Source organism: Amblyomma americanum, chromosome 1 (assembly GCF_052857255.1).
Source record: "Amblyomma americanum isolate KBUSLIRL-KWMA chromosome 1, ASM5285725v1, whole genome shotgun sequence".
In the NCBI taxonomy this organism is placed as follows: domain Eukaryota; kingdom Metazoa; phylum Arthropoda; class Arachnida; order Ixodida; family Ixodidae; genus Amblyomma; species Amblyomma americanum.
Genome location: NC_135497.1, coordinates 400,329,168 through 400,346,394, shown reverse-complemented (window position 1 = coordinate 400,346,394; position 17,227 = coordinate 400,329,168). Strand labels below are relative to the sequence as shown.

Genomic DNA, 17,227 nt, shown 5'->3' with positions numbered 1-17,227 from the left:
CACTCTATACCGCAGAAGCCTGAACCCCGCCGGCCTCGACCTCCTGCTCGTTGTGCCGAAGCACCTGCGCACCAATGTCCTCCACAAGCTCCATGACCTCCCCACTGCTGGACATCTGGGTGTTTCGCGTACTTCCGCCCGCGTGCGTCGTCGCTTCTTTTGGCCCCGCCTCTACCAGTCCGTACGCCGCTATGTTCGTGCCTGCGATCGGTGCCAGCGCCGTAAACGTCCTGCCACTCTCTCAGTGGGTATGCTCCAACCTGTTGATGTGCCCCCTGAACCTTTCTATCGTGTTGGCTTGGATCTTTTGGGTCCGTTTCCTGAGTCTACCTCCGGAAACAAATGGATTGCCGATGCCACCGATTATGCCACTCGCTACGCAATCACGCGGGCTCTCCCAACCAGTACTGCTATTGACGTTGCCGACTTTCTCCGGTACGACCTCATCCTCAGTCATGGTGCACCCCGCCAACTTCTCACGGACCACGGCCATTGCTTTCTTTCTCAAGTTGTCGACGACATTCTTCATTCCTGGTCCGCTAAACATAAGCTGACCACCGCCTATCATCCCCAAACCAACGGCCTCACGGAGCTCCTCAACCGCACTCTCACGGATATGCTCGCAATGTACGTTTCCCCGGACCATCGGGACTGGGACATTGCCCGTTCATACGGGACTTTGGCCTACAATTCTTCCTGTCATGACACTGCCGGTTACTCACCGTTTTATCCCTTGTACGGCCGTGAGCCCCAATTATCATTTGACACGCTGCTTCCGACATCTCCTTCACCGCATTCTGAATATGCACACGACGCAATTGCCCGGGCCGACCACGCCCGCCAGCTGGCTAGGTACCGACTATAAGCATCACAGGCCTTACAGCAGGACTACTACGACCGCCGCCATCGCATGGTAACTTTCTCCCCTGGACCCCTCGTCTTGCTTTGGTCGCCATCACACCGTGTCGGGCTTTGCGAAAAACTTCTGTCCCGGTATGTTGGCCCATACCGTGTGCTGCGCCAGGTCACCGCTGTCACCTACGATATCATCCTGGCCTTCCCGGAGACCACCTCCCGTGCACTTCAGCGTGACGTTGTCCACGTCTCTCGGCTCAAGCCCTACCTCTCGCCATCCCTTGACACGGCCTAATCTACACCGAGACGGTGTTTTTGCGACCGGTGGCCGAGCAACGAATATTCTTAGTGAAGACGAGGTGAACGAAGTGTCATCTGTGCCTGGGGCGTTCTTGCGTCGTTCCCATCTCGGACCACGTAACAATACTGCTGAACACAAATAAGGGGGGGAGGGGGGAAGGCAGGAGAGAGGGGAGGAAGGGTAGACACAGCTATGTGTATGCAACAAGGACGGGCCTTGCATATTTATTCATATTGCAATACTCTGTTGCACTTTTGACAACTTTTCTAATTTACATACGTGACACTCAATGGCCTCACGGCCCTTGCACCACAAAAACTTATCCATCAGCATCACTCTGACATGTTGTCGTCACCTGCAGTTGTCAGAAACAAAGGTCACATTTTTTGTGTAACCAAAAAAAAAGCTTGACAGGGCGATCATGAAACCTGATGAGAGAAAGGTGCTCATTGTTTATTTCATTGTTTTTACTTCATACACGTCACAGAATTTTTTTGGAGCGTGAAGATGGGTGGAGGTGGGTTGAGGGCCGTGACGGTTGGGTGGGCAGCCCTCTAGCTAGGTGGATAGGGTGGGAGCTGGCTGGTGGTTGATGCTTCTGGTGGGCATCTGGCTTTCCCACTGCGCCTTTGAATTCAATTTCGCTATATTTTCGTTCCCCCACTACATAGGCTTCTAGTGGGCAGAGGCCTTGTGGAGGGTGGGGGTTGGTGGGGGTGGGAAGGTGATGATGGGTGGATAGGCATCCCCCTAGCTAGGGGTATGCAGTGATAAGTGGCTGGTGGGTGGAGGCTTCACTCATTGAGGCTTCACGTGGATGATGCCAGCATTTTTGCCAGGTGCCACTGTTACTGCTATCACAGTAAAAAAGAAGGTTTAGCTTGCTTGAGCGTGCCTTGGTGTCTGACCGTAGTGAACATTTTTTGCAAGAAAAAACACTGTAGACTTGCAGATGACAGTTTTACAGAGACCAGTTGAAAGAAGTCATTTTGCTTCCTGAAAGGGGCAGTGTAAAGATGTGGAGCAACTTGAAATCTGGGAAACAATTGAGAAAAAGAATAATGTATTATACAGGCATGTTTGTTGACTACTGTTGAGGCACCATGTTACAATATTCGCTAGAAGGAAAAAAATTCAAGATTGCTATATTTAGTAGTAGTAGCAAACTGAACTGATGGGATGTTTCCAGCTGCACAATTACATACAGTGATGGCCTGAATTTTTGGCTGCTTAGTGGCAGGAAGTATAGCAGTTGCATGTATAGTAATAAGTTGATGAGACCATCTAGTTAATGAAACTATGTGCTTCTGTCTGCAAGGCGGTGTAATTGTTCAGTTGTTAATGCGATAAGCTGAAAATCCGGCATTGCAGGTGTCATCATTGTTGGCGTTGTGAGTGGAAAATTCGGATTAGGCCACCTGCCCATGGTGGTGGGAGGCAAACTGCCCACCGTGGCAGTTAAGGTAATGATTGGTTGCGATAGGTTGCTCGGGAAGAACAACCTCGGTCTCAAAAGCCCTAGTGTTTGAAACAGCTACCTGATAGGACAGTGGTGCATCGCTTAACCACTGCACTCCCCGCAGTGTATGAATGCAAAGTAAAAGCATAAAATGACCAATTCCGCATATATGGGCATGTAGGGAGAGCCTTGGGGGCAGGTGAAGTGCTTGCACAGAAGGGATCTCTAAGGCATTACACTTTTAACGGTAGGTTAAACATTATGTGATGGTGAAAGAAATAACAGTGTCTGCCAAGTGATAAGCTGCTGAAGGGACCCATTAACACTATCTTGTTATATCCTCAAGGCAGAGTTCAAGTGTCCCCTCAAGTTTTTTGCTTAGTGGCACTAGATCGTAAGACCACTGCTAATGGCATGCTCTTTTCTGAGACCTGAGCTATTCCTAGGCCCAGTAGAAGCTGCTGGCTCCAGCTTCCACGCAGAAGAGGTCGGTGTCCAAGTTACCCATTGTGCTGCCCTATTGCAACACTTTGGTGTTGGGTTTTATTAACGTCACAGGAGATTGAGGCCAAACTGGCAGAGGCGTGGTGCTGCCTGAAGTGCTCCTCTTTTTACCTTTATGTGAAACTCATTGGTGAAAAATGCAAGCCAGGGCAGAAACCTGAAAATGCTGTCTATTGGTTTTGGTGCACAAACCTCTTGTTGTGGCTGATGACCTTAATGGAACAAAGCCCCTTCAGGTTTCTCAAAAGGCAGTGTTTGTGGAACGATGGCGCAGTGTGTGGCTTGCTGTGATAGTCGTTTCCATAGTCAGCGGGCTGTGTTTGCTAATTTTAACTGCTGAATAAAAAGTGCAGAAATCAGTACTGGCTCTCTCTGCTGGTAAACAAATGGTTAAGCTGCAAATTACGCCTTATTGTATCCTTTAACAGCTAAACATGCAAATCAAAATGTCGCTTTTTTTCCTGTTTAGCAGCTTCTCACTGAGACATAGAAAGTTGCTAGTATCTCCCCTCTATTGATTGATCACTTTTTTTTAATAAAATATTAAAGGCAGTCAACAGGTCATTGATTGCATCACTGTGGTTCCACTTCTCTTTTTACTTTTTGATCATTTTATTTGCATGCTAAATTGTGTGTGCTCATTTGCGTGTACTGCTATGTTGAAGCTTTACTGCTGCAACCTTTGCCTGCAGGTGCTGCTGCCTATGTGCGAGTTTACACTGCCAGCAAGGGATGACACATCCGAGTTTGATGATTCCAGTGAGAACATCTTTGTGGATGACCCAAGGCATGTGTCGTCTGACTGAACGGTTCCAGTCGAGGGCGTTCTGCATAGTCGTGGTGCCTACCAACTGCCAAAACCTGAAAGAGGGGGAAATGTCAGGAAATTCGGGGCTCGAAGAAAAAAAATGCAGGGAACAGAAGATATTTTGAGTGCAGTTTTTCTTGGTCAGGGAAATTCAGCTTTGGTCTTATAAGTACAGCAAGGTCGTATCGTAATACCTTTGATGAGCACAGGGTATCAGATGCTTTTTGCTTTCTTTATCATAAAAACTGAGTTGGCTTTTGTGGCCCCGTTTGCGGAAGGGTGCAGTCACAGTTGTCTTAGCAGAATTGCTACTACTCATCCAGGGCTGAAGAGGCTTCAACCGCATTTTGTTGAGCCCTGCCAGATGATTGCTTTGAGGTTCTTTCAAGCTGATAGACGTGTATCCATGATGAACAGTGAAATTTCAGCTCAGATCAAATCTGAATCATATTTAAAAGCTAAATATTTCCCATAGATTGCTCCGGAATAAATTAATGTAAGGAAGTAGTTATTTTGCTATGTAATGTACCCACTCACATTTCCTTCTCAGTCGCACATTCATTAGCTCAGTGACTTCAGTTAATGTGGACCCAAACTCACTGGTGGCATAATAGATTACTTTGAGACAGTTTGAGGAAAGAGAGCACAGCATTTCACTTACTCATGAGCAGGCTGACCTGAATTGGAGTGCAAACCAAAAAGTCCCCGTGGTGCTGTGCACCTGCAGCTGAGAATAAGTGTAAAAAACTGTACTTGTTTGAGCATATTTTGCATTACGTGTGCATGCACTCAAAGGAGGTACACGCTGCACTCTAGTGCCAATGTTTACCTGTTTGGTTCATGTCCTCGTGTCTGCACAGAGCCACTGGTAGTGTTTGGTTGCTGCTATCTCATTTCAGGTTAGCTTGTCCATGACTGTGCATTTCGCTGGGAATATTATTTTGCATGATCTAGCACTTGCTTTCATATATGGTGCCATCCTAGAGCCAATTAGGGCAAATTCACTAAGTACAAAGTACAGTAAAACCTCGATAATTCGAACTTGGATACTTTGAAATCCTGGATAATCGGGAGAATTTTTGTGTTCCCATAATTTCTAATGTAAATTTGACCTGATAATGGGATCGCCTTGAAGCCGTGAACCGAGAGGCTATGAGGACCATTACGTGCTTTCCACGCATCACACCGGTTATAGCTTTACAAGAGAATGCGCAGCTCAATATACCATTGATGAGCTGGTGCAGCAGCGCCATGAAGCGCGCAGCCTTAAGGCCATTCTATTGCACTCCACGCATGCACTGAGGACTTATGCAACGTCACGCTCCATTCTTCAGTCGCCAACGCCAGTTCTTCCCCCATGGAAGTTTGTACAGCTCAGCGGCAACAAGCCAACAGATAATCGCCGGCCAACATCTGCTCATTCGGCATCGTTGCTTCACCAGAAATTTGAGGAACAAGATGCTTACCTGCCTGAAGGATCCATTGTTGTCTACGTAGACGCAAGCATACAAGACTGCAAATCAACAACAGCTTATCTACTGTCCGTGCAGACCTGCCCTGAATCAAACCTCTTGGTTTCAGCTTACGGAACCCCCTTCGTCCTTTTGTGCTCAGCTCGTTGCAGTTCAAGAGGCACTCTGCTCTGTGGCCGACTTAACTATGCTCCCTGCGGCCCGCGTTGTCATCCGCACTGACGCCCTTCAAGTTGCCCGGTTGCTACGACGTGTTAGCCGCTGTCCCACGATATGTCAGGACATCCACCGGCTCGCGGCACGCATCTCGCAGCCAGTACGTATTGAGTGGGACCCACAGGATCTGCTGACATATCAAAGCCAGGCAGATTTAGCGACCCGCCTTGCGAATACAAACTCATCACCGCCTAGGCTCCTTCATTTGGACAATTTTACCCTCCTTTCATCAAGAAAGGATCTCCTCCGGCGCCGCACACGTGCTCTCATCCCTCCGTCTGCGGTAACCCTCCCCCGCGGTCTTACCCGTGCAGAGGAGGTTGCGCTTAGGAGGATCCGGATCGGGGTTGCCCTCACACCAGCCATCACTCGGAAGTGGCCTCAGTACCAAGAATTGTTTCCTCGGCCAGGGTGTCCGATATGTAAACACGAGGACATTGAGGCCGACGTTCATCACTTACTGTGGGACTGCCCAGCTCTCAAGCCTACAAGGATCCGGCACCTGATGGTAGCAGGTCTTTCACCAAGCAACCCTGCTTCATACATTGCCTGGATGCAGGGACCGTACCATTGTTCTCTACTGGACTTCATCAAATCAGCTAACCTTTTTCCATTCATTTAATCTTTACTACATCATTCATCACACCTTCACCCATCATTGATGCCCTGGGGCAATAAATTTTGCTTAAAAAAAATATTGGAAGCAGTGCCGTGCATCAGCCCGGCTAATTCGAAGGTCTGAGGTGCTATGCGAGGATATCCAATCCCAATTTCGCCACAGACCGATGAAGTGACGGCCCTCCGGAGCTGTGAGGTGACTCTGCAGGGCGATGCCAGTTAGCAGTGCCGATGCTCAATGTGCGAACTGCCCCAGCCCCAGTACTCTCAGCACAGAAACCAATCTGGTACAGCTTGTGGACCGCCGAAGCATGCGCCTAAAGCGAAAATGATGTGCTTCACCGCAACGCAGGCGTTGATAAGAAAGTAATGTACCCTCAACGCTTTGTCAAGGCACAGCTGGACTGGAGGCAGTGGTGCGCGCTCGTCGCTCCTCTCCAGCCTGGCCATGGGTTAAGGCCACATCTAGTGGAGGTGGGAGCAGCTGGCATTGAAGCACCTCCCACCCCTAACAGTGTCAGTGTGTGTGCCGCGACACCACCAATTTTGCTATGTGCCCGTGACGAGTTGATTATGCACAATGCCGGCCTGCGCCATTTCTTCGAGTAATAAGCCGCGATTAGAGGGTTAGGTTGACTTTCCTTCAAAAGACGACCAATCTAAGTTCGGGGTCTACCTGTACACAGAGCTAACATATCTGCGGGGTCTGAGGTGATGAGCGTCAGGGTAGTACACACCCCGTGCCGGTGCGCGTTCCTGGCAGGATGCATGGGGCTACTTGTGCCAAAAAAAGTCATCAGTTTGTATGCAAATCAATTCCTCTGAAGAAATTTTAAATGCATGCCGTTTGTCTGGCTCGTTCGCAATGGCAGTTGCTTCCTCGGAAGAGCCGTAGGTAGTGCAGAGGCAAACTTCTGATTCCAGTTATCTCCAAGGCGTGTGGGTCACGCCGGAATTCGAAACTGCAGGACCATTTGCAGTTCAGTTTCCCGCCAGTCAGCCGTGCCGCACCTAAGTGTGGAGGCAAGGTGGAACGCCGCTTTTTCGCTTTTGATCTCCACTGGTTTCGGACTACTTTCCTTGGGATTTCATTCCTATGCGTTGCGCATTTGTTGCTTCGAGCTCACGTGTGCTGTGATGCCGTCCCGCGGGAAGCTACAAAACAAAATGCGGTGGCGGGATGACGCACATGGGGATGGGCGGGGAAGGGGGTATATGTCGACTTATATTAGGAGAAAACTTTCTTTTTGGCCAGCAAGGGCTATGAGTTGGACAGTTGACTTTTGTGTGGCAGTATACGGTAATTGCATAGTTCATCCAGTAAATGTAGCGCGTTCCCGCAATGAAATTTTTTGCCTGGGTTAATTTTTTGAAGCGAAAGCTTCACTATGCTAGGTAAAGCAGATTTTGCTGTGCGTTGCCGGTTGACCTTTAAGTAAGATAGAGGTCAAGTGTGGCTATAGGCCTTACCATATGTGGTCCACAATGGTGTCCCACTACTTGACCATTGACCTTTCTATTCGCCAGTAGAGGGCGGTAGAATAGGCCGCAGCATTTATTGGGTGACCAATCTCTCGCGAACAACCATTAATTTAACTGCCACCTGCCAGGGTGTCAGGGTGGGCACGCTGCCTATCCAGTGTGCGGAATTCACTCAACGTTACAGACGCCAAGTTGCGTCTACTTGCCTGATACACCACAGTTTTTGCTCTTTAAAATGGTTCAGCCGTATTTCAGCCGTAGTTAAATGATGGCGAATTTTTTTCTGTGGTCGGTTAATTAAAAAGTCCGGCTACTTCAAATGTTTGTTGCAGTCCCAGTGACTTCCAGTTAACGAGGTTTTACTGTATACTCATACATTGCAAATTGTTACAGGTGCCTGCATTGCTAGGTGTATGTACTATTAGCAACAGATGAAATGCAAACAAGGCAATTGAAAGACGAACAGCAAAATGAGAAGATTTATTTATTTGTTTATAAATACTGCGGTCTTGAAAAACAAGGCCATTGCAAGTGGGTACATAAATTTTTATTACACCAAAAGACAAAAGGAAAAAAATGCAGCAGACAAGGCGTCACCAGCAGCGAAATTACTACTTCACACTGTATCGTTATCACAACATTGATATACATACACTATAGTCATCGAGCCAAACATATAACGGGTTATAATCAAGCACTTTGAATAAAATAGCACAAATTATAGCCAAGGGAAGCTTCGCTTTTTCGCCAATTTCGCTTTGAAGGCGCGAAGACTCCTTCAAAAGTATTACTTAACCTGCTTCATGGAATCGCAGCGCTGGCAGACAAGGACACAGAGAGGACACACACACACTTGCTCTGACCTCTCCGTGCATCCCCTCTGTGTCCTTGTCTGCCAGCGCTGCGATTCCATGATGTTCGACAACTATCAACTAGCCCAGCAACATACCCTGCATAAGTTCAACCTCCTTGTACTTCGTCTCCAGGAGCTGAGTCTGTGTTGTCATTTTAGTCCTCTTGTTCACGTTTCATATGTTGCTACACAGACATGCCATGGTTGACTGACCTCTGCATAATGTAGCGCTCATGGCTAAGGCTTCCAGTTTCCTGAAATTCCACCAAAAATTCACGGATTTAAGCATTCTTTGAGGAATTATGTGTAGCAGCCACATTCTCCTTCTTGATACTGTTGTTGTTATGGAAGTGACAGTTTGATAAAAAAATGACTAATTTACCTAGTTGCACAAACCTATTGGAAAGGGGAGTTTGAAAACTCTGGATCTTAAACTGTTCAGGCCAACTGTAGCCGTTGGCACGCTAAAATATGGAGCAGCAGATAAATCTACATTACTCAGGAGGCAACACTTCAGATGCATGCGCCACAATCGAGCGGCGAAGCCTACGCTCCGATACTTAAGCTGTGACCCGATCTGGCATTTCACTTTCGACATCGACGTTTTTGTGCGCGGCTTGCTGCGGAAGATAGCATCGCTATCTCGTCAAGAACGGCAGCGGACACGCCCATCGGAGCGCACACAGCCTGCCGTGCCACCACTACTTCGGTGTTTCGAGCTGCGCAGTCCTGCGCCAGTTTGCTTTTGTTGGCTTTCCCTACTCTTCCAGTGCCTCCTCTTTCTCAGTGACCTGTATCCACAGGCACCTTCTCCCTTGCACTTGCATGCTGCACACTTGGCCGCATTATCATTAGAGAGCTGTTTTCTCCCTGCAGCTCTCAAGCTGGGTGGAAAAGGGTGCTTTAGTTACCCTGAAATACTCGAAAAAATAAATTTATACTATATTCATATCTTGGCTTCGAATGGAACACAAGGTCCATTTTGAAGCATCTCTCCTGTGGAATTTTGCCGTTTCATTGTTCTCAGTTCATGGACTGTAAAATTTTCTGCTGCAGAAAGTTGGGGCCTTACTCAAGATTATGCAACAGAAAATTCTAGCGCCAATGACTTATAATATGCCACTTGTGGGAGTGCCCATTCTTTGTACCCAAGGTCTTGTACAACTTTTCAGTGAAGGAAAGAATTCATGCAGTTGAAAGTAAACGAAAAGAATCGCACATATGGTGGAGAGGGGCACCATCAAGTGCCGACAGGATGCTATAGTCGGATACAACTTAAGAATCGAGCGGCTTTTCCCCGTCGAAGCAGCACACCCTCCGAGACAGCGGCATTGACCGATTCTTATGACCCTGCTAGCGTCACAATGCAGGGAGCGGGGCCACAATGGAGAGAGGGGTCTATCCCTGACCACACAGGGAAGGGATTATCCCTTTTCATCTACCACTCTCTGCTTTGTCACACTAGCAGGGTCATGAGAATCTGCCAACACCATTGGCTAGAAGGGGCTCCTTTGACAATGAAAAGCTGCTGCGGTGTTGAGTTGTATCCGACCATAGCACAACCTGGCTGCTCTGACCTCATCCAGGAAGTGGTGCTCCCAAAGAAATTTTCTTGGCAATGAGATTACAGTGTGAAAAATCTGCAGTTCTGTTAGAAGCATGCCCTAAATAATGAATGTTAGAATGACAATTTGCTTTGAGTGGAAATCAATTGCTGCCAGGGACTGCATTGAATTGTAGAAGCGTAGCTTGTTGGGGTAATTTCTACCTGGGACTGCATTCAGTTGCACAGGGAGAGTCCATATTTTTGTTCTGTAGCTTTGGCATCGTTGCTAACAAAAGTTGTTGCCAAGTATAGGTGAAGTGACTAGGGTCAGGTGTTGAATGTTTACTGGAAGGTTTGGGGAAATGTGCTTCTGTGTGCTTTCTTGTTCTTGCTTTGCTCTTGGGGGGAAAAAAAAAGAAAACTTCATTGAGTATTTAATAATGCAATATCTAGGTAACAAGATTCTCTCCAGCTGTGTTTCATTTCTGAAGCACAGTAAGCTTCTAATTATAAATTTTTTGCTTGGGGATTTTTTAAATTTTATTTCCTACAGTTTGTTTGAATAAATAGAAAAAAGCCTGGTAGAGCATTTAGTTTGATGACCTTACCACAGAAAGACTTGTCTAAAAATTTCAGGGTTTGTGCTGTCATACTTTTGAAAATGTGCTTTGAAAATATGAGCGGAATCAACAATCCCATGCTTTGATGGCTGACAGTAGTCTGCAGGTTAACTGTAGTCCACAAGATTTTCCATTCAATTTAATCCAAGTACCAGCTGAAATGATCTATACACTAGTCAGTTTAACTTTTATGCCAATCACTCTATTTAATGCAAGTGCTATCAATTTAATCTGAGCAATAGCTTATCAAGTTAAATTTTTGGTACTTGTACCGAATAAGGTGGTGCCCAGATTAGGTTAAACAGAGAAACCTTTTGTAGGTGTCGGGTGCTCATTTGGTATTGGTAAGCTTACAAATTGTCTGCCCTGACAGCGTGCTTAAAGGCCGGAATATATGGAGCATTTTTTAAGGGGGCAGGTCAATGATTTTCACTGACGGCGAGCGCTTGATGTCCAGTGTCGAGAAAAACACCTTCCGCCGCTGATCTGGACCCGCTAGGTATTTGGCACGCCATGTCCGGCGAGACTGTAAGCAGCGGCTGATGTGGCCAATAGCAGTGCAGAAAGCCCGCCTTTTCGATTTGACTGCTCGCGCCTGTTGACATGGCTGATGAGCTGTGCAGTGATTATGAAAATAAATGCTTTATCAAGCATGAAATGTCACTTTTTTGAGAGAACACAATGTAATCTTGGACCGAAATGCCTGTGTTTCCTCCCTAATGCGCAAAGTGTCAAAGAAAACTGTGCCGCTGGTATCCGTGGCTTGGCGAACTTCCCAAGGTACATGACTTCATGCATTCGAGAGCGTAAATTGATATAGATAACTATTCACATGTGCTAAAGTTAGTGCAGTGGTGTTGAAATGAACACTTTCGTGATTTTAATAAAAGGGTCAGTGTTGCTCCTCTCAATGGCATTTGCCACTTGCTGATCATGCTTGCTTTTTTGTGTCGAGGGATACATGGCTGCACGCTGCCACTTCTTCACTGCATGTACCGTATAAATGTGTGTAAGGGCCGCACCCTGTTTTCCTGTAGGAAATATTAAAATAAAAAAGATCCATGTAAGGTCTGCACCCCGAAAATTGGCCCTCGAATCTGGAAAAACAAGTGCGGCCCTTACATGCGTATAGACTGTATCTGCAGCCGGGCGTCATGCTGCCGCAACGTTTTCTGTCGCGAACTTCGTCGAAAAAAATGTCGCATGTATCCCAGCCTTAGTGCAGCAGACATATGTAGTTTGGTAACTAAATAGTCTGCTTTATGCTTACAATTTCTTTTTGTCTTTTCTTGTTGCAGTGTGGTGACATTCCGCAAAGCCAACAGTTTAGGCTTCTACATTCGAGTCATTCCATCTGAGGAGGAGGCTGTAATTGTGAGTCGCGTAGTGCTTCGTTTATTTGAAAATTACTCTTTTTGTCTCAAATCTGAATGCGACAGGTCACTGTGATGGAATTTTTTCTGCTGTTTTTTGGACTTTGGTCTTGAATAAACTGTTACAGTAAAAGCTCGTTAATTCGAATTCCACGGGGCCGCCAGGCCAGTTCGAATTAACCAAAATTCGAACTAATGAAAGTGAGCAAAAATGGACGCGTTTGATGCCCGGAGGGCACGAAAAACATTTATTTAGCAAAACAATCTGTTATCATCTTCTGCTTCTTCTCTGCGCTTCGCATTTCCTTCACCCACGTGATCACAGCGGTCTCAATTTCCAAATACTTGGCTAATCGGAGCCTTATTCTGTTGCTGGCGAAATCTTCGGCTTCGTAGGCATCCTCGATGGCCTTCCTATTTCGGACGTAGGTCGACAACGTGCTTGGTGGAATCCCGTGCTTTTTCGCAATTTCCACTTTGCTGGCCTTCCGTTCGTCCACCTCGCGTAAGATCACCACTTTCTCCTTCACCGTCTTGGCGCAGTATTTCCCACGCGAACTCATCTCGCAGACACAAGCTCACAGCAAGCGGCATGCAAAACGAGGGCTAAAACACTAAAACGTCGTTCCTCGAAGCAGTTGCGGCAGGAAAGACTGGCTAGTACTTGTTCCAGCACCCTAGCGGCGCCCCGATGGTTGTGCCATCTATCGTTTTGACGTGAAAGCTTCCAGTGATGGTTTTCAACAGCGGCGCGTGGCGGCGCGCAGCTCGAATTACGGGTAGCGGCGCCAATTTTTGAGTGAATTAATGAGTTGTTATGCGCATAGACTATGCACTGCGGACCGGACCACGATGACTATTTCGAATTATCCAAAATTTCGAATTAACGAGTTGTGAATTAACGAGCTTTCACTGTACTTGCTAATTTCTAGCCTCCTTGTGAGTACCATAATGAAATGTGGGTGGACTTTTTTAATTTCTGAAATTGGGCCTTGAATCCGATGTGTAACGGTGACTGAACAAGGTTGGCATGTAATTTTGCTCAAATCCTGGCTGCGGTGGCTGCCTAGTGGTGTTGAAATGCATCTGCTGTGTGATGTCAAGAACTGCAGGTGGTCGAAATTACCGTAAAAATCGGCATATAATGTGGACCCGCATATAATACAATTTAGGAGAAGCAAAATACCAAAAAAGAAGTTTCCATTTGCATGTAATGTGAGTGAGGAAAGCTCACCGGAAGAATTTAGTCAAACCTCATTACAACAAACACGGATATTACGAATTATTGGTAATATTGAACTGTTTGCAAGTATATTAACAAACGCATGCATTTTTTACTCAGTTCATCACGTGCGGTTTGCCATAAAGCAGATATATTGAACTGTTGAGCGCCAAGCTGTGGCCGGTCAGATGGCAGGTGACAGGCTTTGCCTCACTGTACTGGTGACTGGTGGTAGAGTGGCAAGCGTTCGCTCCCGTGGTTCACGCTTTATCTCATTTTGCCAACAGCTCCACGGAAGACAGCGTCAAGAAAAGGTGGTAGCCGAGCAATCAGCACCCGTTTGCGTCTCCCACGCCTGTCGGTAGTGCCCTGGAACCAGCAAGATGATCGTTTGTAGCTTTCCAGCAGCCATTCTCTGCTCATGTTGACTATCACGGATTGGAGGGGGTGAAAATGGCGATCGCTTTCGTCCTGGTGTCCGATTCTTTACATGATACTACTGTAAGGCGAGGAAGCCACCTTAGGTGACGTTTGATCTACCGCCGCCGCGTGCTGCGGTGCTGTGTGGTGATGCCAACTTAACTAGCACAACTTAACCGCAATCGCTGCAAGCGGTTTCAAAACAGTGGTAAAACTATGAAAAAAAGTATCTCCCAATTGCCATTTTTGGTGAAATTTTCTAATAAGAATTTCGGCACTATTGAGCTATTTTACGATTTTTGTAGTGAGAGCTACACTACGCCAGCTCTTCGAGCCTTCAGCGTGGCGCCCCTTGAGCTCCGTGGCGCCGCCGGTTGGTCACGTGGTGCGGAACAGCACGCGACCGCGCGCCGGCAAAACCGAGCTGCAACAGCTGTGCGCATGCGCCATGTCGAGTGGAGAGGGAGGAGGTGTCGCAGCTGTATAAGTAGGCGGCTCAGCGGAGCCGCTGGGGCAAAGATGGAGAGTGGAGGAGAGGACGAGTTGAGCTCGGCGGCTCTGAAAGAAGCCAGGGCTCGTCGTTGGAACGAAGCCAAGAGGAGGCGGCGAGCCGAGGAGACAGTGGAAAAGCGTGCGATATGCCTTGATAAACGGCGTAAGAACGGCGCGGGCCAGAAGGCACGCCTAGCCACCAATAGTAAAACCACATCCAGGGACGATGTTTTTTAAATTGGACAAGATCATCTGCTGATCGCGTATGAAGGAAATGTTGATATAGCTTGTCCCTCGTTTTCATTTCACTCCGTAATTCAGGTGTAAGCCATGGTTTGCGTGTTCTTTTGCTTTTTTTGCGTGTTCTTGACGGGAAACTCTTGTGGTATAGTTGGGTCAGTATATCCATAAACTTATCGTACGCTTCACTGGCATTTGTGAGATTACCGATCGTGTGCCATTTCACTGACAACAGGGCGTCACGAAAGGAATTCAGTGTTGTGTCTGTTATTAGTTGGTACATTATTGGTGGGGATTTTTTTCTTATTTACCTGCTTTATTCTACACACAAGAATACTGGCAAATGATCGCTGATAGAACATGACAAAGCTCCAGATTTAACATTCGGCCCCAAGGAATTGGTAATAAATAAATCCATAGTGGACTGGCCTCCAAATGTTATCCTGGTTGGTGTGTCAATTAAGTTAGCAAAACCATTCGATAATATGATCATATTGAAAGCATTTGATGATGGACTGTTCACACTCATGTCGACATTAAAATCTCCACCAGGTATTAGAGGTTTAGTGTTGTGTCTGTTATTAGTTGGTACATTATTGGTGGGGATTTTTTTCTTATTTACCTGCTTTATTCTACACACAAGAATACTGGCAAATGATCGCTGATAGAACATGACAAAACTCCAGATTTAACATTCGGCCCCAAGGAATTGGTAATAAATAAATCCAGAGTGGACTGGCCTCCAAATGTTATCCTGGTTGGTGTGTCAATTAAGTTAGCAAAACCATTCGATAATATGATCATATTGAAAGCATTTGATGATGGACTGTTCACACTCATGTCGACATTAAAATCTCCACCAGGTATTAGAGGTTTAGAGTTATGATTTTGAACCACATAAGCCAGGAACTGATCATAGAACTGCAGAAACGCAGGCAAATCATCATTCGGTGGTCGATAGCACACAGAAAATACATGTCTTGCAGTGCACAGGGTCAGCATTTCATAGTCTGGTGAAAGCACTGTGTAAGAATCAATGATCTGACATTCTACATCATTTGTGATCAGCAATGACACTCCGCCCCTTCGAGAGTCCGACCGGTTTAGATAATGGGTGTTATAATCAGGCAACCTAAAAGAGGTCCCGAATCCTTTGCCGACCAATCAGTCACCTCTAGCCTACCTGCTCATAATTTGAAGTCAATGACTGAGCGAGCAACCCCTCGCATAAAGGTTATTTATCTGTATTTGCAGCAGCGTACAGCTTTTTGAGACAGCCACGTCCAGACCAGCTGGTCGCAGGAATCAGTACGACTTCTCCAGTCACTATGGCGGGAATTAAAATCTCCTGCGATGAATACACTGCTTGCGCCAGTCACCAAGCTGACACATGCAAGCTGTTTGGGAATGAATGCTTTCACTGGCAGTGAGCTGAAAGTTTTGTACTGAAGCAAGTCTGCTACACACGCGATGTCCGAGTATTTGCAGACACTGCCTCTACAGCCAAATGGACGCACTTCAGAGACCTGCTGGTGTGCGGACTGTCAAAGATCTTAGTTCCTGTTAAATTAGTTTGGGGGTTTTTCATTTTGATTCGGAAATGTAATTTTGATCCGTAAAAGCTAAATCAGAGAGAATTTTTTTAGAGATTGATTTCTGATGTCATAATTATTTAGATAGCATGGTTGCCAATCCACCTCTTCTGCCAACATTTCGATATGACCTGAGAACTCGAAAGTTTCTCATTGAAAATGAGTTATAACGTGCTAATCAGGTCTCTTGTAAACGTACAGTATCAGGATTTTATTTGTAAATAAGTTGTTCTAGATCTGGAACAGAAGACTGCACGGAGCAGCAATTCCATCGTAACACCTTCATACCTGCCTTGATTATTGACCAGTTTATTAGAAGAGACACCGCCTCTTCGAGGATATCAACCTGGGGAAGAAGTTTGGCTCCTCCTTTTTTAGCTTTCATCTCAGGAGAACGGCAAGAAGCACGACGCTTATGCGTAGGGCACGACATTTCGACATTTGCTGTGCAGATGTTGGTGAGACATGAACTGCTATGAACAAAGATTTTAGGTGGGACCTGCAAAGCATCATGAGATGTTGCTGAGCGGCTAGCACTAGCTGCACAAGGTGAAACAGGTGCAGACATTGCTGCCAGAACGGATGTCGATGGTGACAGATTGAATTGCAACAAACTCAGCAAAAGCCTCAGAAAAGGTGTTTAGCATTCGTACAGCTTCCTTATTAAGGGCTTTTTCTAATGTGGTCACAACTGAGGCAGTCAAATTGGACTCAATGTCCCCAACAGAAGCGCGCACACGACTGGCGTATGAATCTTTTTCCTGTTAAGAAGAGCATAAGCATCGGCTCTTCAGCACCGCTTCTCTTCAATAATATACTGCGTTTTGCGCAATCGGCATCATGAGCTGAGTGGTTGTTGCTGCAAGGGCAACAATGACACTGCTCTGAGGAGCAGTTATCAGCAGAATGACCTCCACAGAAACGGCAGCGGGTCTCCGACTTGCATCATTTGACGCTATGCCCTAACCGCCAGCAGTTAGTGCATTGAAGAGGGCGGGGTTCCAAAGTCCACACGGCATACAATCGGGCAATTTCTTAGTTCATCAGGGCAGTAAGAGCCAGCAAAAGTTATTACACACTCAGTAGCAACACTCGAGCCGTTTAAATCTCTATTGCAGGGACAGACTGAAAGCAGCCCAACTCCCGCATCCTGA

General features: G+C 46.6%; 1 protein-coding gene across 1 annotated transcript in view; it reads left to right on the top strand.

Moving 5' to 3' along the window:
* Window positions 1-17,227, top strand: part of LOC144123753 (dynactin subunit 4-like) — a 41,241-nt gene extending 24,014 nt beyond the window's left edge. The window contains exons 6-8 of the mRNA XM_077656518.1: window positions 3,812-3,906; window positions 12,033-12,108; window positions 17,192-17,227. Of these exons, the coding sequence (XP_077512644.1) occupies window positions 3,812-3,906; window positions 12,033-12,108; window positions 17,192-17,227 (207 nt within the window). The remainder of the gene's footprint in view (window positions 1-3,811; window positions 3,907-12,032; window positions 12,109-17,191) is intronic.